Raw genomic sequence first — 26,469 nt, forward strand, 5'->3', positions numbered from 1 at the left:
TCATGTGGGAAAACAAAGATGAGCTAGTGACTGAGAGTCAGGTGGTTCTGTCACGCAGAGGGGAGAGACAGAATGTAAGACATGGAGGTACCAGACAAAAGCAAGGCATAAGTTCTGCACGGTTGGAGTAAGTTTGTCTCAGGTGGTCAAGAAACAGGTCCCTTTTCCCAGGCCTGTCATGTGTTCCCTTCAAGTGTAGTACCATTTTCGGGAGACAACAGGGTGAAAGCAGAATATGTTTCAACAATGGTGTCCGAGTTATTAGTTGTGAGGTTTCACTGAAATGGTTGTTCAAAGTGAGAGATTTCAAAGCAGTGAGTGCCAACTAGTGGGCACTGAAAACTGGGACACTGTTTCATGAAGCCTCATCTCTTGTTAGCAGCTTTCATTTTCAATGATTATAAAGAAGTACAAGCCAGAACAATGGAAGTTTGTCCAAATACGAATTAACAGAGGCAGTAATTATGTTGGCTCAACATGAAGTACAGTGATTTCATAATGCCAATACTGGGTTTGGAAGCCAGACTTCTCGTTGCGACGTCTTGCTGAAGTCGTGGCTCCTACATCTGACCACAGCGCACCTCCTCATTCATCTGTGGCAATGCAAGACGCTAAACACTGAATGACAAAGAAGGGGCTTCATGAAACAGTGACCCACTAGATAGCACTTTATGCTTTTAAATTGTAAGATTTTTTTAAAACCAAGAGCGCCACCTCTTGGTGTAAAAATGGTGACACTGTTTCATGAAGCCTCATCTACCCAATAATTTATAAATAATAAAAGAGTATCTTCTAAAACACATAGGAAAAGAAGCTGTAAATATAATTAGAGTTACAGAATTTAATCTGAATTAATCTTTTATTGCAGCACTGTCTTTACATGTTGGAGGTGAAAGGAGCAGTCAAAAAGCCAAACAGAAAAAAACAAATGTCAACTTTAATAAGTACAAACTCACACAAGCCCTTTTATTTCTTTTCAGTCTCATTTTTAATGGAAAAAACTAAGTCAAGGGAAGAGAGGAAAGCAAGTGGACAAATTGAAGGAGCAGCATGGATTCACAGAATGACTGACAGAAGTGATGACAGTCCACGTTTCAAAGGAAGAAGGTGGAGGGCGGATAAAAACACAAAAGGAGGGTTAGAAAAATTCCAAGAAGATCTCATCTTCATTACAAGGTAAAAAATACAAACAATAAACCATCTTTATCCAGTGTTATTGACAAGAGACAATCACATTTTAAATCATTGGGAAGGAAAAAAAAAAAAGTGGCGTCACACGCTCGCACGCATCTTCGGGAAATCATTTTTTTAAAAAGTGCAAGCAAGATAAAATGACAATATACAACAGAGGCTGATAAAAGTCCTTTAAAGCCCCTGGACTGAGTGGGCAAGTCAAGGCTGCTGACCGCGGCTCGTGTCCGTCATGAAAACACCCTTGATAGCGAGGCTCCCTCCCCATGATAGTACAATCATCACTGACTCCACCATGCGCCAGCGAAGTCCTAAGGTCAAGGCTTTTCACTTCTGCTCCAAATACACACATTTCTGCTTTACGCATCGCCATTTAAACACCCCTTAAAACGACCTCTAGCTCCGATTGGAATGTTGTGACAACTAATAAATCAACATGTCTGGCACAACCGGGGTTATGAGTGTGGTGTTGCCGGGCCGACTTCAAATTTACAATCCTAAATCAGGGTGCTCACAGAAGAATGAGTGTTGGCTTTTGTTTTCACCGCACAGCAGCGCAAACTGCTCTCACCCTGACTCTGTGCAAAATCGGACGACAATGCAATTCAAAACAAATACCCAAAGCTTTTTAAAGCAACGGCACAAACACTGAAATTACAAAACTTGTCTCGGGTGTCATTCATGCTTCAGTGAACTAACGTCAGGTACATTCTCACAAGCCATCTGATCGTGCAAATATTCCCCACAAACACGATGCAGCATTTACTGTGTCCATCATTCGAACCGGAAGGAAACAGAAACTTCAAAACGATGCGCTTGGATTTCAACTTTTTCAGCCACATTTTATGATTAAAGCTCAAATGTTACTGCATCTTTTTGTTCACATGTGCAGGGTGTCAACGCCAGGGAAATGAAATCCTAGGCCTTTGGGTTAAAAAGAACAACATACAGTCAGTGCAAGTTCACAAAGCACATGCTGGTTCATCCGTCCAACGAAAACGTCTCCCTGTTTTTTGCTTGTTTGTTTTTTGCTGGATAAATATATAAATTAAGGTTTGCTGCACAGAAGCTTCACAGGAAAATTTTAAAAAAATGTTGATAATTTGAAGTGTTTGGGGATTTTCAAGAAGATTTAGATTTGAGCCAAATTGAACTGAGATGAAAGTGTAAACATAGGGAGCACAGTTCGGTATTGCATCCCATATTATGCTAAATCACAATAGCGTAGTCATTTTAACACTTAACATCACCTTTTAGGTTTCATTTTTGAAAAATAAGTGCTACATTCCTCGTAGCAGATCCTTACAAAACTTGAAAAAGCATTTTTTTTATAACTGAAAATCTGCTAACACAACAGGGGAAACGTTGAAAGCTGCTACATTCCTGTCAACACAACCAGCAAGAGTTCCGTCTAACACAATTTACACTTTGGCACCCAGTCCAATCAGATTTGTCTGAATCACAGTGGACGTATCTTTGTCATTCAAGAGTGCTAGTAAACATTATATATGAGGGACTTTGTGTTTTAGAAAACATGCTAAAAACGTTTTGGTTCAGCAAATAGTGAAGTCATTCATGTTAGAGCGGTGTGTAAACACACGATTTGGACGCATTTTAAAGCAAAGTATCAGAGATTTAAATCTGTCCATGACAATATCAGTTTTTATTTATTATAATCGCAAATTTGAATTAAAGCGCACACTCTCTAGATTAGCTTCATGCTAACACTGTGTACACAGTATGCAGCGTCTGCAGCTCCAGAATTGAAAGTACAACATTGTGTCCTTTATATAAAAAGAGTTGTGAAATATTGAAAGCTTTTTTGTAATTGTAATTTTTCAGGTTTGACCATGTCAATGTATGATTTATAATAAGATGTAGCATATTGAGCAGCAGTAAGTTTAATAATAAAGACTTTAATGTTGAAATTGTTTGAGGTTGATATCATTGGCTTTGACATTTGCTGTTCCAATATAGGCGTAATGTTATCTTCACCTAAACCTCCCGTCTGACCTGTCCATCCCAACACAAGTATTCTTCAGTAACACAACGTTCATACAACCACACAAGGAGCATCGAACGTAGTCTTAATGTCACCCCACCAACACATTATTGCGAATTAAGTGTGCTTTTTTTCAATATCAATTAAAGGTATTTAAAGCAAGTGAATATGCACGTGAAAAAAATCAAATGTTGGCGTATAAAAAAAGAAGGTTTTGGGCCTAGTCACCGGCCAAAACACACATCTGCATTCTTCTCACAGCACTCCTACATTCTTCACACACAAACTACACACACCAGCACCAGGAGCGTAACAGACCTGCATTGGCTTCACAGTCATTGTTTTGGAGAAGGGGCGGGGACGCTGAGAATTTTTTATTTTTTTAAATCTTAGATACATCAAGTTAGACTCACTTTGATCATGAGAGAACTTTCTCCTCATCAATTCCAAACTGTTATTGATGGAAAGCCCATGCAAGGAGAGAAGACATGTTGAGGTGGACGTTGGGAGTCACCCACTAGATTGGAGTAGCTTTTTCCAGCCAGTACATGGTGATCCGTCAGAAATTGTACAAGCAACGTCTTTTCAAAGCTGCTGTGGGCAAATGACAAGTTCAGCGTCTCAGCTCTGCAGCGCGAGGAGGTGCGATTCTGCCGCGTCGTCGCCGTCCATGCAATCAACCAGATCTTCAGTCTGCTTCATTTATTCTCATTCAGTTCTCCACTGAGTTGCAGCTGAAGATCATTAGGGCCTCGTCTGAGGACCCTTAAGTGGGCTCCCATAGAGTACTGCGCCCCTGAAGTGCCCTTGCTGAAGTGTGTGTCTTGCTTACACCATCACTGTCGACTGCTGATCTCCTGTAGAGCCAGCGAGCGACAGCGCGTGTGCAGTGGTAAAGGACAGGGCCGAAGAAGGACAGCAGGACGGGATCTGAAGAAATGTGGGAGGCCGGGTATGGGTTTTGGGGTGGTGTTTAACGTGTGCTCAGCTCAGGTCGAAGGTCGTCGGAGGGGTCGAGGAGGGGGGGGCGATGAAGTTTGAGGTACCGTGAGAGCAGCTCAGCAGGTTAAATCAGGGTGATGTAGGCAGAGGCCTTCTCCTTCAGCTGTCTCAGACACAGATGACAACTCCAGCTCCCTAAAAAAAACACACACAAATCTCAAGTTCAATCACAGCTATAGTTAATCTGGAATAATCCCTCATTTGGTGTTTGGTTGGCTGTAAATTAAAGCTCGGCATTATGAAGCCACGGGCTGTCTGGTCGGTGTGTAGCGGCAGGATTTGACTCTTCATGTTTCAGATTTAAATGCAGGCCACAGCTTCGCTTTGGAGGACCGTCCATCTCACTTCGACACCAGAGGAGCTTCTGCTTTGCTTAAGATTGTCATGGAGGTGTAACAATGTACAATTCAATTGTGCGTTGTTGTTGAGATAAAGCAAAGAAGCCTTGGTGTCCTCCTCCGGTTCCTCCAGAGTGTCCCTGCTTCTTCCCAGACCCCACAAAACCTGATCAGATGAGTGACTGATGGGTGAATGAAAACATGTATTACCATGTAGGTAACTCAACTGTAGTAGTATCCTCATAATAATAATAATAATCGGTGGACCTTCACAACAAGGTGCTTATCAGGAAAAGGATCTTATTCTGACACTGATCGTGACAATCCACTCTTTTTTGACTGAGAATTGTTGTGACAGACTTGGAGGTGCTGGTGATGGAGATGACAAAGGGCAGAGAAAGAAATGTTTTCCTTAACCAGCTCTGATTTAAGTGGAACTTGACACTGAAATACCTGACTCCAGATATCTCCAGGAAGCATTTGCAATGGCTCATATGCACTGAAAAGTAAACCAGTTTTTTATTGCTCTGCATATAATTAAGTTGACCTGAAGTTGAACCTTCATCGGGTCAATGGACAAATGGACGATATGGCGATAAATGATAACTAATTATTACGAAAAATACATTTTCATTCTATTCCATGTGTTGGACACTGCAGTCCCTCTTGAAACTGTTTTATGATGAAACTCATGCCTGCTGTATCTCGTGTCCCTTAACAGTTGACTTGAACTATGGACCAGTCTGGACACATATCCTTGGTACTATTGAGGAAATATGAGAAATAATGTGAATAAAGTCATATTCTATTCTCCAAATCATGATACAAACTGTCAGTCATTTGTCTTGTGTGATGAAAAACCTCTTTACAGTTCTCTCCCCTAAAATGGTTGTTCTTCATTGCCTTATTGAAGATTTCACTAATACTTTGACGGCTTTAGAATTTGTTGATGGTCCCTAAACTGCATTTGCGCTGCCTGAGAGAGTGTCAGAAAACCTATGAGGACCACTCCATCTAATAAAATAAACACAGATCCAGAGACTCAGAGTCGACCAGTGTCATTATGTCAAAGGCTCCCTGTATTAAAAATAAGTTTAAATTTAATATTTACCAAAGTCCACCACACTCTCCACAACTGTCACACGCCGCTGTCGGCTGGAGAAGGCGGCGCGCCATTGTGGTGTCGTCAAGTTCATATACGCACGTCCAATGAAGCAAGCGTGCCGCACGTTTATCACATTTATCGTGAAATGCAGAATTGTCATCCCTACTGTATATACATACAAATCTGCCCCGTAGTGCTCAATTTGCTCTGCGGTGGCAGCTTGAGTTAGTGATGGCCTGATGAGGCTTCATGAAACAATGTCCTTATTATTGTAAAACATTAAATGAGTGAACCAAAACCTCACCAAGAGAGACACCACAGAGATGCTGCTGCTTCTTTTTCTGCGACCTGGTTCGTGATTTAGACCATGTCTAACATTTTGGCTCCATGTCTGATAGAATGTGAACCCTCGGTCCAATAACATGTCCACGCTGAATCTTATGCCTAGCTGTAGTATGTCTACTCCAAACCCCCGGCAAATGACTGGGCGGAGGGAAGAACTGAGCAGCCTTTGATGTGAGATGTGAGAGTCAGAACCTGAACACCTGAACCCAAACCAGTGAGTTTCTTTGTCTTATAGGTTTGGAACACAAGTGAACCTCTGAGATCAGGAGTCAGGTTGTTGTTCATTTCCTGTTTACCATGTGAGATGAGTGGTTTGTGTTGGGCGCTGTGCGTTGCCTGCCCTGGAAATGAGCTGAATCCATAGCAAAATCCATCGAACATCCCACGGCAGGCGTTTAATGGAAAACGTCCCCACTTGATTTAAACAGATGTTCCGACTTGATGTCAGTGGTCAGCATCCCTCCAGTGATGAAATAAACCTGCTCATGTCCTCTGTAATCCAAACAGCCTCACTTCATTTCTTTGTTTTCCCTCTCTTCCTCAAGTTCTCTCTTTCCGCCTGACATTAAAACAGTTATATAACAACAACATTTTCAGATAGGTTTTCCGCGTCTATAAATAAAGTGGCACGTATAGCCGGAGAAGTAACTCACCCTCCGGAGGTTCAGACATGGGCGGGTTCAGGCAGTACATGTGGTAGCCCCGGTCACAGTCGTCACAGAACAACAGCTGGTCCTGCGGACGCAGAAACGCAGTCAGCAACCTGGATATGTGAAGTGAGCACAGTCATGCCAGCCTTCTGCAGGATTGAAAGTGCACTCACGCTCAGGTGAAAACTGCTTTTTAGATGAGTCATCTCAGAGTTACTGTGGGGTAAATTAGACGTACCTTGCGACAGTGCAACACACTTACCAAGCAACTTTTTTAGTGAATCAGCAAATTTCCCAACTGATGCCTCAGCTTGACACACACACACACAGGTCTATAGAATCTATCTATCTATCTATCTATCTATCTATATATATATATATATATATATATATATATATATATATATATATATATATATATATATATATATATATATATATATATATATATGTCAAAATCATGTTTGATTTTTTTCCCCTTTTGCATAAATGTACAGTACAAACTAAACGCATTTAGGCTTGTAAAAATTAACTTTTACAGGATTTTAAATTCAAGATGGAGGGCAACAACATATCAGATTAAGCAAGTGACTGAGGCTCCATGATCTCCCCATCTGGTGCTCACTCTCTTTTGACTTGTCTCAGCTGACACTCCTGAAAACTTGGAACAGTGTCTGGCATCATCATGATCAGACACGCCCCTTAGTGGGTCCACTCTGCGCCTCAGTTTTTCTGACCTGCTGTAGCACTCAAGACGGTGTGTGACGTGACAAAGACTCGCCATTGTAAAGCACAACTACTCTGGTGCCTCAGACTTCACCAGATCGGATCCTCACCAGTGACACAAGCAGCTCTTACTTTCTTATTCTATTGCATCTTCCTTAGGTCACACTGTATAAACCTTTGTGGATCTGCGACAATGAATCCGCGCTAACTAGGGGGCTGTTGCCTTGCTGTGCTACAGAGGTCAGGGTTCAAATTGCAGCACTATCATGAGAATTTACGAGAGTATAGAGGGCGCTCTTACGTCGTTCTCAGAGGTGCCGCACAGGCTGCAGGACTTGCATTCGATGCACTGCCAGCGATAAGTCCTCACCGCCGCCGTCATGTTTACTGTGAATTGCAGACAGGAGGGGTGGCCTGGGTGCGAACACACACACGCACACACGCACACGCACACGCACACACACACGCCCACACAGTTTTCACCATCTCTTTCTGGAATGTGACGACTATCATCCAGCATCTTCCGTCTATCATTTAATTCAATTTTTACATGCAGGTGGCGCATTCATGTGTGCGGATGTGATTACTTATGTGCTTTTTTTTTAGATGCATCATATTCACATTTCTATGAGTCTCTCTCGGAATAAATGGCCAAAACGTTACTCCGACATTCCCAGCGATGTCTGAGCAATTAACCAAACTATCAAAGGACCATACCAGTGTTTTGCATGCTTCTGTCCATTTACTAAAAATCACATTCAACTTCTTTTCGTTTTCTTTTTTTTATTTTATAGTTAGAAAGAAACATATTTACATCACACGGGATCAAATGATAAATACATTTTTATCAGTCTCATCATGTATACATACATCCACAATGTACAACCACAGGCACTGTTATCCATCCAAAAAATAAATAAATAAATAAAAATACAACAGAAACACGTTTTCAGCCATACACAGCCAAATTCCACCCCGTAGAGTTAGTCAGGAGCTAAATTAATATATACACACATGAGTCATGGAAATGCATGCAGCATACAAAAAACAAAGATCACATTTTTCGTAAAAATATAAATAAATAAATAAATAAAATCACAGTTTATTGCCAAGATTTTCTGAAACATGATCATCATAAGGATGATTTTAAATCTTGAGCTAGTCATCGTGTTTTAGACAGATGCGTGTGTTGCTTTTAAATGAAGAACAGCGACTTGAATTGTGTTTGAAATGTTAAATATTGTTTTTTCAAGGCAGTGTCAATTAATTGATTAGAGAAAAAAATAAAAATAATTAATTGGATTTTTTTCCACATTGCATCCTGTAAGTTTGAACATAAAATAAGCAGCACATTTGTCAACGCTGCAGTAAATTGCCATTGTTCGATCATTACAAAGTGTTTCCTTAAGAGAGTGAGCTTTCATTTTGGGTTTGATATGATGAGATAAAGTATTCATTCATTCATAGGTGGGCAGTGTTTGGAGAGGAGCATTTTGGGGGTTCCATATCTAACAGCTACATGTATTTATTAATTTATGTGATGCAATACACATTAATACATTTCAACTTGAGAGTGATTTTTTTTTTAGACAATTCAAAATTCTACCAGCACACGCATCTGACATTATGTCACTGTGTCAGAACTGCGGTTTTAAAGTTTTAAAGTCACATATTACATACATAATATTTGAGCTCTGTTCGTTCCAATTTATTTATTTATTTATGAGGTTTCAGTTTGTTATACAGGGAAGTTTTGCAACCAGAATACTCAACCCATGTAGTATTTTATCTTATTTTGGTTCCAAAAACGGGCCTGTTACAAATCATTTTATTTGGTCAGTATTTTTGTCAATGAAATGTAAAAACGTGAACATCTGTGAAGATTAAATGTCTGTTGCGACCACCTACATTCACAGGGATGTTTATTCAATACCTGCGTCGTCATATTTATTGATATTTTATTTATTTTATTGCTCTGCAGAAGTTAACTGATGTGTTTTACGATTCATCTCTGACACTTCTGGCTGCTTTCAGACACCTTGCTTTGACTGAATTAAATCGAACATTTTGACATTCCACAAAAAAAGCCCAGCATCTGAAAACAACAAACGTTCTACTGTACAGGACAGGTAGGTGGGAGGCTTGAACAGAACAACATTGGTATGGTCCTTCCATGTTTGAATTTCACATCAATTGACACAAGCATTCAAACGATATGGCGCGTTTTGGATTCTAGTCTCAAGAGTTTGACTTTGACCGTGCATCAACAGAGGACCGCCTTTCTCCGGCCCATCATCCCCTTCAGCTTTGCCCTACCTGAGCGTCCACAGTCCGCACAGGAGATGAGATCTTCTGGACATCCGGTCTTCTTGGAGCCTCCCAGGCAGAAATCACAGTAGCCGTTGGCGATCACTGAGCCGTCTGGTGCTTTCTTGGCTGTAGGAAATGAAAGACAAAGACATTTTTAAAGTCTGTTATGCTGCCAACGGGAGAACGATACAGATGGGATGTTGTCTAACAGCTCTCTCTGGCCGGAACATGGGAAGATTACTTTGCCTGTAGTGAGGTCTGAACCAGTCAACACAAAGAAAATCAACCAGTTCTCTCCAAATCTATTTACACGTAATGTCGGCTAAAACAGCAACTAAAAGGCTCACTGATGGAGTATAAGTGAGCGAGGCGAGCCTTAAATGTACTTGTTTTTTACTGACTTACTATATAGCTGTCTGTCAATCGCCTGATCTATGTGGATCGTTCATGCTGGTAGGAGAGCAGTTCAAAGGTTATCCCTCAGAATATATTCCTTCCAGCACTGTGAACAGTTATCATGGTAGAAACAAAGCCAGTTTCTCAACCTTGAGGAGATACTGTCTGGGTGGACACAGAGGTCAAACTCACACACACTAAGTTTGAAAGTAAAGTTTGAGCAAGATGTTTTTTGTTTTTTTTTCAGTTGACATGTTGCACTCGAAAAAAGAAACGCTCAAGGGCAATACAGTCTGTTTCATCCTGCTTGATTCACTGAATTTTAAAATCATATTGGAATTAGTTTATGAATCTCAAATTTGTGTGCATGAATACTGTGCCTCCCTCTTGACCAGAAGCCTCTTACTGTCCATGGCTACTCTCTTGTGATTGGTCAGCGGTCCAGGGTCAACTAAGACATTTCCACTTTATTTTTATTACATTTTTACGGATGCAATCAAATCCAAACAACAAAATTAAAATTCAATTCAACAAAATGTATACATACTGTACATGAATATACGAAGCAAGTAAATAACAGTACATTACCTTTGACTATAATAATGAATGAATAATAGTTATAAATAAAACACCATCAATGAGCCCTGCTGAGGAGTGTTTTCATTTTTAATTTAAGCGATAAATTCATTGCCATTTTCCCCACTCTTGTAGCTTCAACCTCAATTTGCACGTCAATCTCTCCACTCTCTCTATATGTTCAACAAACTATTTCAACCAGTCCTGAGCAATGGCTTTCTCAAAGGATTTTCACCCAGCTTTGGCCACTATCACGAACAAAACCCTTCAATTGTCAACTAGGATACAGCGACATTTCAGATTATTTACAATTTGTGTATTGCTCTAGAACGATTGTATTAGTGGGCAACTCCAAAAGCTGTGGGAACCTCTGTGACTCTGTCTAAGGCTGAGCGTGAAGTTTAGCATTCCTTCAAAGCCCAGTAATAGCTGAAGAAGCAAAATTGTTTCATCCATTTGCGACTTAAGATGGTGTCCAGTCTGAAGTTATCTCTATTATATACCTCAGTGATTCTGCCTCATGTAAACAAAACACACCATGCCTTCAGAATTATGAGATTTTTTAGATACTACAAATGTAAATTATATTGTAAGAATCATTCACAGACACAAGTTTCACTTCCTTTCCGCTTGTACAGCGTTTCACTTGAGATTGGCGGAAAATCGGGCATGGTGCGTCCTGTTAATCCAGTATACCACACACAAATATTCAGTGCCAAGCCAGAAAGGAGATGGACATGAAAGGTCACATGGTTTTAGGTGAGCTTTAAATGGAAAAATATGACAGGTAGCCTCAAAACACAAAGCTTGCTCATGGCCACCGCATAGTTGCAGGAACTATCCGGAGTCTTTTGCTTGCTTAGCTAACTCTCATCATGGGAATGGTGCTTCTTTGCAATGGAAAGCAGCTGCAGAACCCTGGATGTTGACTGGCTCAGCAAAGTAGCATCATGTCTCAGTATCATTCAGTTGGCATCCATGTGTGTTCACTGTCTCCACTGTTGTGTTACGGTGGAAAAATTTGCAATCTTCATCTTGACTCTCAAGAATACTGTTCTTGTGTAGTCTTTTTTTGCAATAAAGAACATAAAGAACCAGAAAATGTGCATTACTCAGCATGTCTCAATGTTTGCACATGCAGATTGTATATTGGAGACTATTTCTCGCCTGGAAATGCCCCTGTTTTCCATCCTGTTTTCGACACAACCTTGAATGAGTGGTGTAAGATGGACAGATAATTTTGCTGAATTAGTAAAGAAAATACATGAAAGAAAAGTTTGTCCTGGTGAGAAAATGTTGGATGGCATTTAAAAAAAAACACTGAATTCGGAGAGCGCAGAATGTTGTGACACACCAGGCATTTCAAAGTAGTTTTCTTCTAAAGTGACAAGATGAGTTTCAGGTATATTTCAAGGCTGTTCTTCAATTAGCAAGCATGAAACCTCTGACTTACATGTATAAAATAACTTCATTCATACCACCCCCTTATCGAGATCATCCAGCATGTGTCCCTGAGTAAAATCATTTGAATTTTCCGGCTTATCTCTCTGTTGATAGTTGACCCTTGGTGATGCCTCAGCGACCACCAGAGGGCTCCTCACCAGGATCTCACCTCAGCAGAGACTGGTGGGACTTGTGTGTGCTTGTGTTCACATCACAATTGTGCGCTCAAGTTTCAGCTACTTGGACTCGAGCTGCTTGCATAATCTCTGCCACTACAAGTGCGGACAAGTTTGTACGTGCACTTTTTTTTAATCTGAGATATAATGCACTGGACAGCTCCATAACAATGATTCACCAGGCAGGACACGGCAACAGAGGATCTAACGGAATGATACACACTCACACACGCACACTGCGCGCGCACACACACACTGGTTTGTCCTCAAGCAAAAACCAAAAATAAGCACACACAGGCATGCAGACAGACAATGCTGTAGGTGATACAGTATGTGAGTGCACGTGGGAGAGAGGTCATTAATCCACCAGGGTTGGGTTTTGTTTGGCCGGAAGGAGGAGGGGGAGGTGAGGAGAAGGGGGATGTAATGGAAAGGAGGGTGAGAAAGGAAGGAGAGAGAATGAGAGATTTGGTTTCTCCTCCATGGGGTCTGGTTTTAATCCTCGGGGAGGTAAAATAATGAAAAAAAAAAGGATCAGACAGACAGACGGATGGATGGATGGATGGATGGATACAGGAAGGAAGGGAGGGTGTGAGGGACAGTAGTAGACAAATACCTGCAAATTCTACAGAATCAAGGAAGAGTCGGAAAACATATATCAGTAAAAGAGCTAAATTTGGGATCTAAAATGAGTCTTCAAACTGGCCTGAATGAACTGACGGACGTCTCCATCCTGATAGTTTTTAATAATCCCTTTCACTGTGATAAGATTATGAGTTGGTGTCAGCTCTTTCATTAAGGAAAATGTCTTCACCTGCTGGTCGTCAGGAACGGTGCCAAAGGTGAACAGATACCGCTCCTTTTTTTTATTATTATTAAAAATCACCGAGCTGTCAAACTATTTATAGCTGCGTATTATTCATGAAGGCCTGGCTATGATTAAAAGATGGGTGTGAGAGTATCTGTGCAGGTAGATTTGAAAGAATGAGGGAAAAAAAATCTCCAGTTGAACATTTTGATGCTTAGGAAAATGAAGGTATCACAAAGCTAATTCATATTAGTAATCATATAAATCAAATAAATAAATGCTGCTGAACATACTGAACATTAAAAAAAAGTGGCCATAGACTTATGAAACAAACAAATATTCATGTATTATTCATGTCACCACTGTTTTATGCTCATAAAACAGAGATTTCAGATAAGCGAATCAAGGAATATTTTTTCACCTAGAGTTTAGTTTGCATAAAATACAGTGGTTATTCCATGTAATTACACTTGTCTGTCTAACATTAAAATAATACAAAAACAAAATGTATTATTTAAATATTTAAATGACATTTCCAGTTGATTTAGGTGGTGTACAGTGGAAGTACCCAGATGTACCGATCACTTGAAGATTCATCACTCTCCGGAACTGCAGTTCTTGTTCTCAATGAGTGAGTGACACTCGCAACCCGCGCCAGCTCACTGCTATTGATGATAGTTCTAATACTAACAAAAGTTTCCAACTTCGTAGGCAAAAACTTGAACCTACAAAAAGACAATATGAATGTAAATGAGCGACTTGGGAAGGGTCTGCATTTCCTGACAACCTTTCAAATACCAAGACTTGGAACCTGGATTGGACATTATGCTTATGTCCTGATTCAATCTCAGCCAGACACAGGGGTGCCGTTTTGATTCAGATATACAAGTAACATCCGACTTGTGACCTGCTCGACTTACGTCCACCCGTACTTACGACCAGCAGATGCTTTTTTAAATTTTTTTATTCAGTGTCTGGCACCGCAGCACGTAGCAGCCCGGCATCGCGTACGACAGTTACGGCAGCACAGTATCCCAGCATCTCACTCTCACACAGAATAGAATAGCCTTTATTGTCCTTGTACAGTGTACAACGAGATTTGAGCGCTACTCCCTTGGTGCAAACAACGTAAAAAAGAATATATCAAAACAATCTAAAACAATCAAGCATGCAGAAAACATCAAATAGGAACTAATAAATAATATATACACAAGTAGCAGCAGTAAAAGAGCGTAATAACACCACACTACAGTAGTACCTATCACCCTCGCGTTGGCCGTTTTGAATGGCATTCAACTTACGTCCAACCTGACTGGTTGGTCGGTACTGAAGTCGGATGTTACTTGTATACTGATTTATTATTGTCCTCCTTCTTTACATTAAAGTGACCGCAGTGTGCCAATATTTAATGTATTCAAAACATTGGTTTTGTTTTTGTTTTTAAATCACGGTGATGGTCCTAGTGTACATCTACATCAAGAAACCAAGCCAGCCAGATGTTTGGAGAGCGGAGCAGATTGTCGTACAGCGCTGCAGGAACATATGTGGCTCGCAGCCCCGCAGCCAGAGCAAACACATTCCTCGCTTCTCGTTCTGGTCAAACAAATTGCTTTTATCTCTGCTGCTTTTATTTGCTGCTGTTGATTGGGCGTCACGATCCCTGGTGGCAGCAGCCAGACATTCGCACACGTGGAGGGACACATATTTGAGCATTTTTTTTCCTCATCTGTTTGCGACAGCGAGTGTGTCTGAGCGTGACATTCGTGTCCGCTGCGCTGTTTACATGCGTGTGTGTGCTTTCAGACCCTGGAGAATGAATCAGCAGGCCGGGCGGCGTGAGTCTACGGTGGGGATACCCGCTGGCCTGCCAGCGAGAGGGGGAAAACTCCATCAATGATTAAACGCCTGTGGCCTCATTCGGGAGCCGCCTGCAACCACAGACACGCCACCCTCGGCCATGAGGGATGTCGGGACGGGAGGAAACCAGAAAATTGAAAAAGAAAACAAAACACACATCCTCCACTTCCTCTCCTCACCTGCCTCCCACAGCCTTCTTCTTCTTCTTGGGCCACTCTCCATGTGTCTCCAAAATCTATTCTGCCGTGCTTCTCTTTTGTACCTTACCTCCCCCCTCTCTACCTGACCCCCCCGCCCCCCTTCCACACGCTCCTCCTCCTCCTCCTCCTCTACAGCTCTTCCAATTACCAGGAGGAGTATGAGCAGAACCGCACACTTCACAGCTTTCAAGTGCTAGAGAGAGATCCTCCTGGGAATTATCCAGCAAGAGATGAATCCTCACATGCTCCCTCCCCTCTTCCACCCACTCACCTACCCCTTGTATTCCCTCATTTCTATATTTATGACCCCGCATGAATGTCTAGCTCTTAGTGCGCCCCAAAATAATCGGCAGCGCCGTCCTCTAGCCAAAATAAAACCTGCAAGCGCTTGACAGTTGCAGGAGCATCATAGACTTATGAAAGGCACTCGCTCTCAACAGTTTACATCCAAACAGTTATGATTTAAAAACAAGTCTATCTTTAGCTTTGGTTTGGACTGAAGCCTACATATCTATAAACGCAGGGGTGAGCAATTGAAATCCTTAAGGAGCCACGTATAAACTAAGACAAAGTATTAGTACTGGAAAAGAGAAAAGTGTAATCACACCATAACATTGTATGCTTAAAATTTGTTACCTGGATATGTATCTATATTAGTTTTTTTTAAAACATAAATATTGGAAAATATCTTCTAAGTGGTGAATATCATGGAAACTATGGAGAAAACAATATGATGTAAAGGTACTTTTTTTCACTATTTTGGTTTTAGGGACAAAAAAATCTGTTAAAATGAGCATCACCTGGTGGTTAAGTCCAATTTAAATTAATATTTGAAATAAATAAATAAATAAATAAATATTGGAAAATATGTTTTAAGTGGTGAATATCATGGGAACTATGGGGAAAACAATATGATATAAAGGCACAATCTGTCAAAATGAGCATCACCTGTTGGTTAAGTCCAATTTAAATTAATATTTAAAAAATAAATAAATATTGGAAAATATTTTTTAAGTGGTGAATATCATGGGAACTATAGGGAAAACAATATGATATAAAGGCACAATCTGTTAAAATGAGCATCACCTGTTGGTTAAGTCCAATTTAAATTAATATTTAAAAAATAAATAAATATTGGAAAATATTTTTTAAGTGGTGAATATCATGGGAACTATGGGGAAAACAATATGATATAAAGGCACAATCTGTTAAAATGAGCATCACCTGTTGGATAAGTCCAATATAAAATAATATTATGAATAATATTTAAATATTATATAATAATACGATGTTATATCATAATAACTAATTTGTTAACATATAATGTATTTTGTTGCTTTGCCATGAGCTGCACTCTGTGTGCTGTGCTTCATTTAGCAGACTTCTTTCTGCAAAAGTGAATCTCTGTCCTCAACTCATCTTGAATCGCTCCAGCGATTAAATAATTTTGCACTTCCTAATCATGTGATACAGAAGAGCCAACACAGTGTCTATTGCTGCTAAGCAGAAAAACTTAACCAGAAGAATCTGCCTTCTTATTTCCTGTCTCCAGGCAGAGCCAACAAGTCTGGACGGCAGAATAGGGATTAAAGATTTCACAGCCATCCTCTATCTTCTGCTCATTTCCAGGACTCCAGGGGCCCGTGCCAGCCGTAGCTTCAACGGGGACACACTATACTGGCCACTAGGAGCAGATTTTCATAAGATGCGCCAACTTAAATGAACAATCGCTTTGTTTCCGGTGGAGATGTTAGAAAATCCATCGATTCCTGGTTATGTCAAGAAATATAGCCGCTATATTTTGGCGGTCAATGACACTTTATAAATGAGACATTTAAGTCAGTGAAGTCAAAATAGAGCCGCTAAACTGTTACTATTTTAATACTTATCGTTTTTGTGAAATACATTTTTGAATAAATAAAAACTTTGTTGCCATGGTTACCTTCAATCGCCACAGTTCTCAGAACACTAAGGAAGTATTCTTAATCAGCAGTTGAGTTTGAAGGTTGCTGTGGTCAAGGAGCAAAAATTCTGGATGCCAGCGTAAGATGCAACCACGAAAAAAAAGGAAAAGGATGAGAAAAGGATGGAAAGCAGCAGGAAACAGACAAAAGAAGGAAGGTGAATTAAAAATGGTGCTCCAGTTGTGCCAGAGCAGCAAAGTGTGCAAACACTCCTGTCGCCTTCCTGCTTAATGAGAAGAACCTCTCTGTAGTACTACACACACTCCTCAATACACACACACACAGATATAGAAAACACAAAAAATGCACACTAGATTTACAACCAAGCCCTTGCATAATAACTTTTGCTGTCCAGTTTCAGCCCCATCCCCCACTTTCTTTTTAATGTGATGAATGAGGGTCCTTGTGGCTACTGCTCGCCCAACACACTCCCAAACACACACACACACACTCCAATTATTGCTGTATATATTTGCTGGCGTTCTGAAACACACACAAATGGAATCAGGCGTAATTCACACAGACACAAAGCCAAAGCGCTCAAGGAGAATTCTTCAGGTTTCTTGGCAGATATGCAGCAGAGATGCAGTCAGATGGAAAGCGTCAGTCACAGATGAAAAGTCACTGCGTTTCTCCCTCTCATCCGCTCTTCCTCCCCTCACTCTCTATCTACCATCCTCTTCCTCATTCTCATTATTGCTGCTGCTCTCCCAGCCTCTGATTTCATCTCTGCTGTGTGCTTCATTGTGCTGCTGTTTCTGCTTCCCTTTCACCGATTTCTGTTTTTTTCATCCCAAAGAGGAAATTGGAATTTTTTTCCTTTTTTTTTTTTTTTTACTGCAATCCATCTGTTGTCCCTGTAATTCCTGCACCATTCCTTCTGCTGCCTCTTCTCACTTTTTTTTCCTCTGGCACACACACAACATACCCCACCCTTCACGCACACATACATCCAGAAGTACTAGTGTTACTTCCACTGTCCAGTCAGCAGGTTGCGTAACTCCCAATGCATTGTGGGTCAAGATGCATGCATCGATGTGTGTGTACTAGGGTGTGTAAGTGCACAGGGATGACATTGCAAATAAGAATACAGGGGCAGGTTTGGTGCATAATAAAACTTGATATATGGCTGCTTTTGTAATCGCATTGACCAGCAACCACACACATGCCACGAAACAACCGCTGACTGGACACAAATGTAAGCAACTGCAAACTATGTCTGTGCAAAATGACTTCCAATAACATTTGCATAACATTTGACATCCTTATGAGTACACTGGTTAAAAAAAGGGGGTGGGTAAATGAACTGATAACACTTTTAGCTGCACATCCACCGCCAATCCCAGAGTTCGTGGTTCGACAGTGCACACAAAGTACAGGTCCTGCAGTCTGGAGATATGTTCACAGTAAGCCCCTCGATAAATCAGGCATGTAGAGAAGCCCCGCATGTGCACACAGCCACGTCGACTCACACTTGCACTCTCTTGAAAAGATCCACTTAGCCAGTTCGGGCTTGCGCCCCAGTCAACAAAGAGTTAATATGCAAATTATTAATCCTATTTAGTTCCAGGGAGAGCTGGCTGAGAATGTGAGTGTGAAATCCTGTTTGAATTTCGCCAATTCTCACATGCATGTGTGTATCTGGGTGTGCGTGTCTCCGCACTTGCAAGCGCAGATGACCAGTTCAACTATCACTGATGGAGGTTCAGTACTCATTGTGTTGTTGCTGGAAATAATATGTTTCAATCAAAAAAGCAGACAAGAAGTGCAGTTTTTGCACTATTTGTTAGCACTTGTGTCTACTTACTGTTTGACAGGAAGTATGCCATAATGTGGACTATTAGTCTTCGGTCCCCTTTAGGTTGACACTAGAGTGAAATGTCAGGTGCCTGAGACACACAGGAGGATGGGTGAAGGTCAGCGGTGAACAAACAACTTCACATTTAGTTTTGAGGATAATGTACCAGCGCAAAGAAAGATTGGCAGAGCAGCCACAGTGAAGGAAGCAAGGCGAGAGAGCCAGACTCAAACCCGAGGTTTGAGGGCTAAATTCAACCCGCTGGGGTAAAAAAAGAGCTTATCTTGCCTTAGAAAGCATATGAAAGCCAGAAAACCAAAGGTGGACTCTGTATTTTAACTACTGAGATTTTAGTTACAATTGAGGTTATTACCGTGAACAATTATTTCAATAATGTATTGGCAACATATAAGGCTGTAATGAATCATAAATAACTACTGATGAGCATTTTGTTAGGCCTCACTAAATTTGACCCTATACTATTCACTGAAAGTCAAAACAACACTGTAATTACCGATTATTAACTGTGAATAAGCAAGTAATTAGCGTATTAATAGTTAATATGTCTTCAGTTTTTTATATGCTTAAACATGCCTCATAAAAAAACGAATTGTTATTGTCTTCAAAAGCTATAAATGACTTTTGACTTTCAGCCACTAGACTGAGTTTGGCGCCCCTCAGTTGGAGGACTGTGTTGGAATGCCCTCCACTGCGTCAGGATCCAACTAAGGATGGGCCGATGAAGCTTCATGAAGCACCGTCCTTATTGTTGGAGCCCACTAGATGGCAGTAGCTTTCAACAACTTTTTTTTAATGAAACCAGATATCTTTAAACTGAGAGCGCCCCCTAGAGAGCTGAGAAAACGAGGGCACTGCTTCATCAGTGCATTACTAGATAAAGCCACATCCAGGACAGCGGTTCTGGCACAGTTGGGTGGGCTCTAGCGTGCACGCAACAATGAAACGCCCGCACTTTTGTGTGCTGGAGCAAGGTGCCGACTGAGGCGGGGTTGTTCGCCACAGCGGAGTTTGTCTCCTCACTGTTGTCACCCAGAAAACAACTCTCATATCTGTTCTTCTGCTCATAAAAGAGGGCTCGGCACCCCACTGACACCGAATCTCTCTGTCTTTTATTAAAAGAGATTTAGTTTTGCACCACCTTTCCAGCATTCTACCACGGTGTTTACCATAGATATCCCCAGGGCATAAAGTGAATGTGCAAAAGCTGCGAAGAGAACAAATTCCCCTCATCCAAACTGGAATGAACTATTATAGAAGCTGTCTAATCTTTGAGTCGATGTTGTGCTCTGATGTTTTCCCCCTGCTAACAACAAGGAACACACATAAAAGAGTTGATAATGAAATGCTCAAACAGGATTTTACTTTTTGTTTTCATGAGTCACCGAAACACTAACAGGTGACAGACAGTTGATGCTGGATAAAAGTGAATATTGGTGGGTGGTGGGTTTGGTGTCGGGGTTTGTACAAACACAGGGAAGACAACTGCGGAGCCACAAAACATCCAGGCAGAAAGCCACAGCACCACATCTTAAGACAGAATAGCAAATGAAGCAGACTCCAATATTACCCAGCCTTCACTGCTGCTACTGTCTGGGGGAATCTATATGATGAATCATGAAGAGATTCTTATTTTTTTTTCTCCTTCTGTATAACTCGCTGTTTCTCGCCCTGTGCCTTTCTTTATCTGTTACTTCTCTCTCTCTCTCTCTATTGCACTTCCCATTCTTTATGTTATTTTTAATGAACTCCTGTGCCCTCACCGCCCCACACAACCCTCCACCCGCTCCTCTCTCCACACTTCCTTCAACTTATTCCATTGTTCTCTCTTTCTTTCCCCTCACTTCTTTCCTCCTTTCATCCTTCCGTCTCCTGCTCTCCTCCTACCATACATCTTATCTCTACCTCCCCGTCTGGTCTCTTTTTTCAATGTACATAACGGTGTAGTCTTTAGGAGGGAGCCCTGGCGGTAACTATGGCAACCTCATTGCTAGGCAACAGACGTTTCCCTTCCTTCCTCGTGTCATGCAGCCGTTGCAACAGTCGGCCAATCAACAGTCAGGGAAGCAAAAGTTTAGGTGCACAGCAGCTGCATGTTTGTGAAATGACGTTGGATTTTGCAGTGAAAGTGAAGTGCCATTGAGGATTTAAGTCTATTTATTGCAGTATGGGAGAATAAACATAAGAAAACAGAGCGACTATTGAGAGTAGAAGCTTTATTGACATCTTGAATGAATAAAATGACACTGTAAATGCATCAACTTTTTGGGTGTGCATCTCAAATTTGGTGGACACACCTTTTTTTTGTTGCCAGATTGAAGCTTCCCATCTGGTCCTGGATCTGCCCACAGATCCTGTGCCATTTGGACACACATGCAAATATGCCAATCCACCCCAATCTGATCCTAAAGAGAAGCATCCAAATGACACACTGGTGGCATCGCTTAAATCCAAGTATTCACTCTAATCTGATTATCTGACTCCTAATTTCTCCTTTACTTTTTAATCTTGTTCTTTTGGTCCAGATCCAGAGCTCCTGAAGCACTTATTTGGGCCCAAAATCTCCCCGTCAGGCGCCAAAAAGGGTGGAAATCACAAAGAAAAGTAATGTTAGTCCGTGCTAGCCACAGACTCCAAGGTCAGTCATTGTTTTTTACTGAGTTTTATCCTTTTAATTGTTCTCTTAACACATGATACATTTGCTGAAAGACGTACCATGTTGTTGAGGACGTGCGAGAACACGGCGCAGGAGAGAAGTGCAATGCCAATCGTTTTTGGACAGAATCTACCTCATTAGACACAACACTTTATACTGGGTATCTCCCCACAGGATTCTGTTGTCTGTTCAAGATAATGGACCTTGACTGACCTTGGACTCCTGCAGAGATGAAGGTTGATTGCAATATTTTTTGGGGGAAAAAAGGAAAAAACATAGCTGGAGAACAAAAACGCAGATGAGTTTGAAGAGATATGTAATTTATATTTTAGAGTATTCACTTTTTTGTCCAGTTATGTTATTTTCTCTGTATTTCTTTAATCTGAAATGTTGAAAATTCTGCGTAGGATTATCATAAACTGCACCTGCGTGCGCCTCATGTCGTCAGTCGAACAATTCAAATATTCAACACAACAGCTCGATGATGACCTGGATTCTAATAGCTGCGTGTGTTGTTAAAATGAAGGCAACACCGGAGGCACATGTGGACCTAAGATACTGCTGAGCAGGGAGTGGCCATTTTAGGTTTTCAGCAGTTTTACATTGGCGTTGGTTATTCCTCCAGACGACAGGAGGCCATTTTGAGGCACAGGACAGAAAGAAAAAAAAAAGATGAGGGGGAAGAAGAAAACAATAGTGAGTAGGAACAGAGGAACGCCGACCTTCAAAGGGCTCAATTACATGACACACACACATTTGCACGCACACGCACACGATTGCCCACACAATGTCGTGGCACAGAAAGACACGAGCAGCATGTACACTTTCTTAACTACACAGTGATCCTGCTGCTGCACACTGTAGGACCGTCTGTCTGTCCAGATAAAGTGGCCTCTAAATCACAGCTCTGATTTGAGAAGGGGAATTTAATGGCATCCACCCCCCCCCCCCCCCCCCCCCCCCCCCCCCCCCCACCCCCTCCGCTTTTTTGTATTTCTATCTCAGCCTCTCGCAGTCATTCACAGACTCTGTTTGTTTTATCTACCTTTTGTCCTCTTCCTGGCCACCTCCATGAGAAAGACATGCTGCGACCTCTAAAGTCAACCTGGTCGCTCATTCACTGGTGCATCCTCCAGCACCTCAACATCTCACTGTATACATCATTGCTTAATCGTAAAAATGAAATATTAATGCTTCTTTCTTTCCAGCTCCGAGTGTTCTGAGGGCATGTGGTGCCTGTCTCAGCCACACCTGCTGTCATCACTGAGCTTCTGCTTTGGGAATGAAGGAGGAAACTCAGCAATTGCTGCCTGTACATGGACCACTTGAATTGGAATCAATGTCTGATCTGTACACAAATGCGAAATGAATGGATTTGGCTAGTTCCCAAATGAAATTTTGAATGAGCAGCGTGGCGTATGCCGGTCGTTGATCGGGTCTACGCGCACATTTCTATGTCATTGTGCATGTTTACCTCCGGTGGCAAGATCTGTGAATCATCGTATTATTCTGAGCGAACACGACTCCTGAGGCATCGTCCGTCTCTGCGCAGTAGAAGCTCCGCAGACTAAACCACTTGCTGCCACCGGAAAGCGGAGATTTCAAAATAAAGCGAAACAACATGAATTAGACAAAATAAAGAATGAATCAAAGGAATACTGTAGTTTTCTTTGAGAGGAGATTCACTTACAAAGGAACAGAGGAAGTGGTGCAGCGGAAGAGACTCTATTTCAACGCTTACACTTGGCTTTACAGGGCATGTCTGAGGAGTTCAGTATATGTGTGAAGGTAAATGGTGAAACTGGACTGTGTGGGGACAATACACACCAATGAAAGAATGTAGACCATTATTTCAAGTTTGTCTTTCAATACAGCCATTCAAATTCTTTCACTTGTTTGGAGAAATAAATATATATCTACAGAGACTGAAAGAGGCAGTTGACACCGTAATTTAAATATATTTTTAAGACCGACCATCTTAAGTTTTTGATAAATTTCACACGAATTACGTATTTCAGTCAGCTAAAGAGCAGTCAAACTGAAGGCCCGTGGGCCAAATCCAGCCGATAAGTCATTTCACTTAGCCCACAAGAGCTTTAAATACAGAGAGTGCGAGCTCAAAATGATATCAATCGCAATTTAAAGTGCACCAGGCAGTTTTCAAGGCATAAATTATCTGGTCAAGAAGAAGCAAATTTGGACATAAGAAGGTAAAGATCTAAGAATGAATGAGACGTTACCTACATGGGATAAAACTAGCAACCTCAATTTTCCCAGTCATAATGGATATTAGCAGATCCCACTGCTGTATTCTCCCTGTGGCTTATGTATAAGGGCAACAGTAGAATTCAAAAGCAGTCTGAGGATCCTCCACCATTTTGGTGACCTGACCAAGACACTGAACAAAGAAATACCTTAACAGGAAAGAAGAAAAAAAACAAAGCTGGATGATGGATGAAGCAACATAAGCAGAGAACGAGATTGGTGGGTGGAAGAGGGAAGGAAGGCGAGGGTTAAATGAGGATGCAGAGGACGAGAAGAGGAGGAGAGATGGAGAGAGAGAAAGAGAGGGACAGAACATTTCATCTCCTGGTGGAATAATCCGTCATTTGTCACACTGATGGAAAGAAGAACAGGAGAATGGGGTGAAAAAGAACACAGACTCTTATAGTTTTAAGATGAGTTTTCTGTGTGTTTCTCTCCAGAAGCATTAACGGCTAGACCATTTTTTTTAGTAGCAATATATGATGAATTATGCATGCGGGGCTGCTCTCATTTGGGGGAGCCATATTAATATTATTACATATGTGGCAATATAGCGGGGGCTGATGGAGTCTCCGCCATGACACTCAGCAGATTGGGTCAAATAATAAGCACCAACAGTCACACAAAACTGCACACGCCGAATTGCGAATGCATGTGCATCGACATCCAAACTAAGCTTCTTCTCTTTCAATTCAGGGGAGAAGATTGCATTTTTAGAGTTCCGTGTGAGAGTATGTGTGTGTGTCCGTGCACGAAGGCATGACACTCTGTGTATATGTGTGTGTGTGTGTGTGTGTGTGTGTGTGTGTGTGTGTGTGTGATTGCTGGCTGTTTGGGGGGGGAGTGACGGGGGATATTAAACGATTCAAATACTGCCTATTGGCTTGTCTCTTCACTAGAGAGACCCAGTGCTGCAGCACTGAGGCGCTCACACACACATGCACACAAGCCCGGTCTGTTCACTCAAACAAGCCAATTTAAAAAAAAAAAAAAAAACACTGCCAATTAAGAGAAATGCAGGATAGTTTCTGGGCGGACGTGGTGGCAATGCGGTATCCTGAATATATGCAGTTATTTCCAAGTCCGATTGAGAAGAAGAGCAGGATAGACCACATATGTCTTCTTTGACAAATGACATGAACTGACTGAGATGGTTTTACTGATTGTTGACAGGGAAGAAAATGCAATCATCCACACGGCAAAAGCATTCTATTGTCTTTACATGAAGCAAGACAACAAACAGAGGAACGGCGCTGACAGATAACTGGCTCTGGAGGGGGAATTGAAGTCCACAAAGAAGACAGAGAAGCACTTGATGGCAAGCTCGTCTCTGAACAGGTCTAAATCCTGACAGAACAGAGCACAAACGCTGCCTTCCATGTTGTTCCATTACATTTATGGCTGTATTCTGCGTCACTGGCATTGCCGTGCGGTTTAGAATACAGAAGGCTTAAATTGTGGAAACATTCATGTCGTGCAGCAAATAGATCCATGTGAAATAAGCAATAAAACATGCACATATGCAGGCAACAGTGGGATCACGCTGCTGGTGCACAGGTTGGAATTCACCACGCCAAGGTTAGTCACCCACTGCACGAGGGCGCCTCAGTGATGATACTCATATTAATACATTGTAGGTTTGTTAGTGTTTTCCCTTTTTCCTATTTTAACGTATTATTATTCGTTGTTTTGCTATTCTTTTCTTCTTTTTACGAGGAAAAAGTACTTAATATTGGTGTACATTTTGATGCATACTATGAAATTCAAACTTCATTTCAATCAAATTTTTACTTTTATTTTGGTGCAGAGCTCGTATATTAGTTTGTGAGATTTTATTACTGATGCAAAAAAAAAAGCACAATACGCCCCTTTAACATTTTCTTCATTCTTCATTATTATTCATTTTATTTATGCCATTATTCGCTCATTAATATTCATTAATGTGTTATTACTGCAGTTATATATATTACAGTGAATTAATTGAGATTAAAAAAACATCACGGACTTCGAACAAAAATTTCGAGATTTTTTTGCTTTGGATTTCAAACGAAAACCCAGAACTCGAACGCCCCAGAAAGAGGCCGGAAAAAACATAACGTGTGCGGTCCGATCAGCTGACCCTCGACGCGCTTTGTTATTGTGTATAACGCAGCCTCTGTATGCAGATGTGTTCCGTTAGCTACACTACAAACTGTTTTTTTTCATACTGAGGTGTAAAACCTTTGGTGTAAAACCTTCGAGTGCCACAGGGGAGGTGCTCGCTCTCTACACCTCAGAGGCTGGAGCGCGCACTCCAGGGTTTGATGTCCCGTTGTGGGCTGGAGCTGGGACAGGGATGAGGCGAGTCTGGGACAGAGCGTTACTTGGTTTATGACTTTGTCACAGCCAAACTGCACAGAAGCGCACATTCAGAGCTGGACACGCACCGGGCACCTCTTCACTTCTGGAGAGACGTCACTCACTCGGCAACCCCTCCCACATGCAGCGGCCACACACATAGAGGAACAGCGCACCTGCAGCAGACACTCTACATTCACTTCTACAAAAGACTATTTTAAGGCTTGGAACGCATTATTTCTTTTTCCAGCCATTGTAATGGGAAAAATCGATTCAGATCTCGAACAATTCGCTTCTCGAACGGCC

The 26,469-nt window shown here is 41.5% G+C and overlaps 1 protein-coding gene across 2 annotated transcripts in view; it reads right to left on the reverse strand.

Moving 5' to 3' along the window:
- Window positions 1-987: 987 nt before the first annotated feature.
- Window positions 988-26,469, reverse strand: part of dpf1 (double PHD fingers 1) — a 42,741-nt gene continuing 17,259 nt past the window's right edge. For both annotated transcript variants that reach the window (XM_053872828.1, XM_053872827.1), the window contains exons 9-12: window positions 9,676-9,795; window positions 7,661-7,773; window positions 6,637-6,718; window positions 988-4,330 (exon numbers count right to left, since the gene is read on the reverse strand). In XM_053872828.1, coding sequence (XP_053728803.1) covers window positions 4,260-4,330; window positions 6,637-6,718; window positions 7,661-7,773; window positions 9,676-9,795 — 386 coding nt within the window. In that variant the 3' untranslated portion in view covers window positions 988-4,259. The remainder of the gene's footprint in view (window positions 4,331-6,636; window positions 6,719-7,660; window positions 7,774-9,675; window positions 9,796-26,469) is intronic.

The sequence above is a fragment of the Synchiropus splendidus genome, chromosome 8 (assembly GCF_027744825.2).
Source record: "Synchiropus splendidus isolate RoL2022-P1 chromosome 8, RoL_Sspl_1.0, whole genome shotgun sequence".
NCBI lineage: Eukaryota > Metazoa > Chordata > Actinopteri > Syngnathiformes > Callionymidae > Synchiropus > Synchiropus splendidus.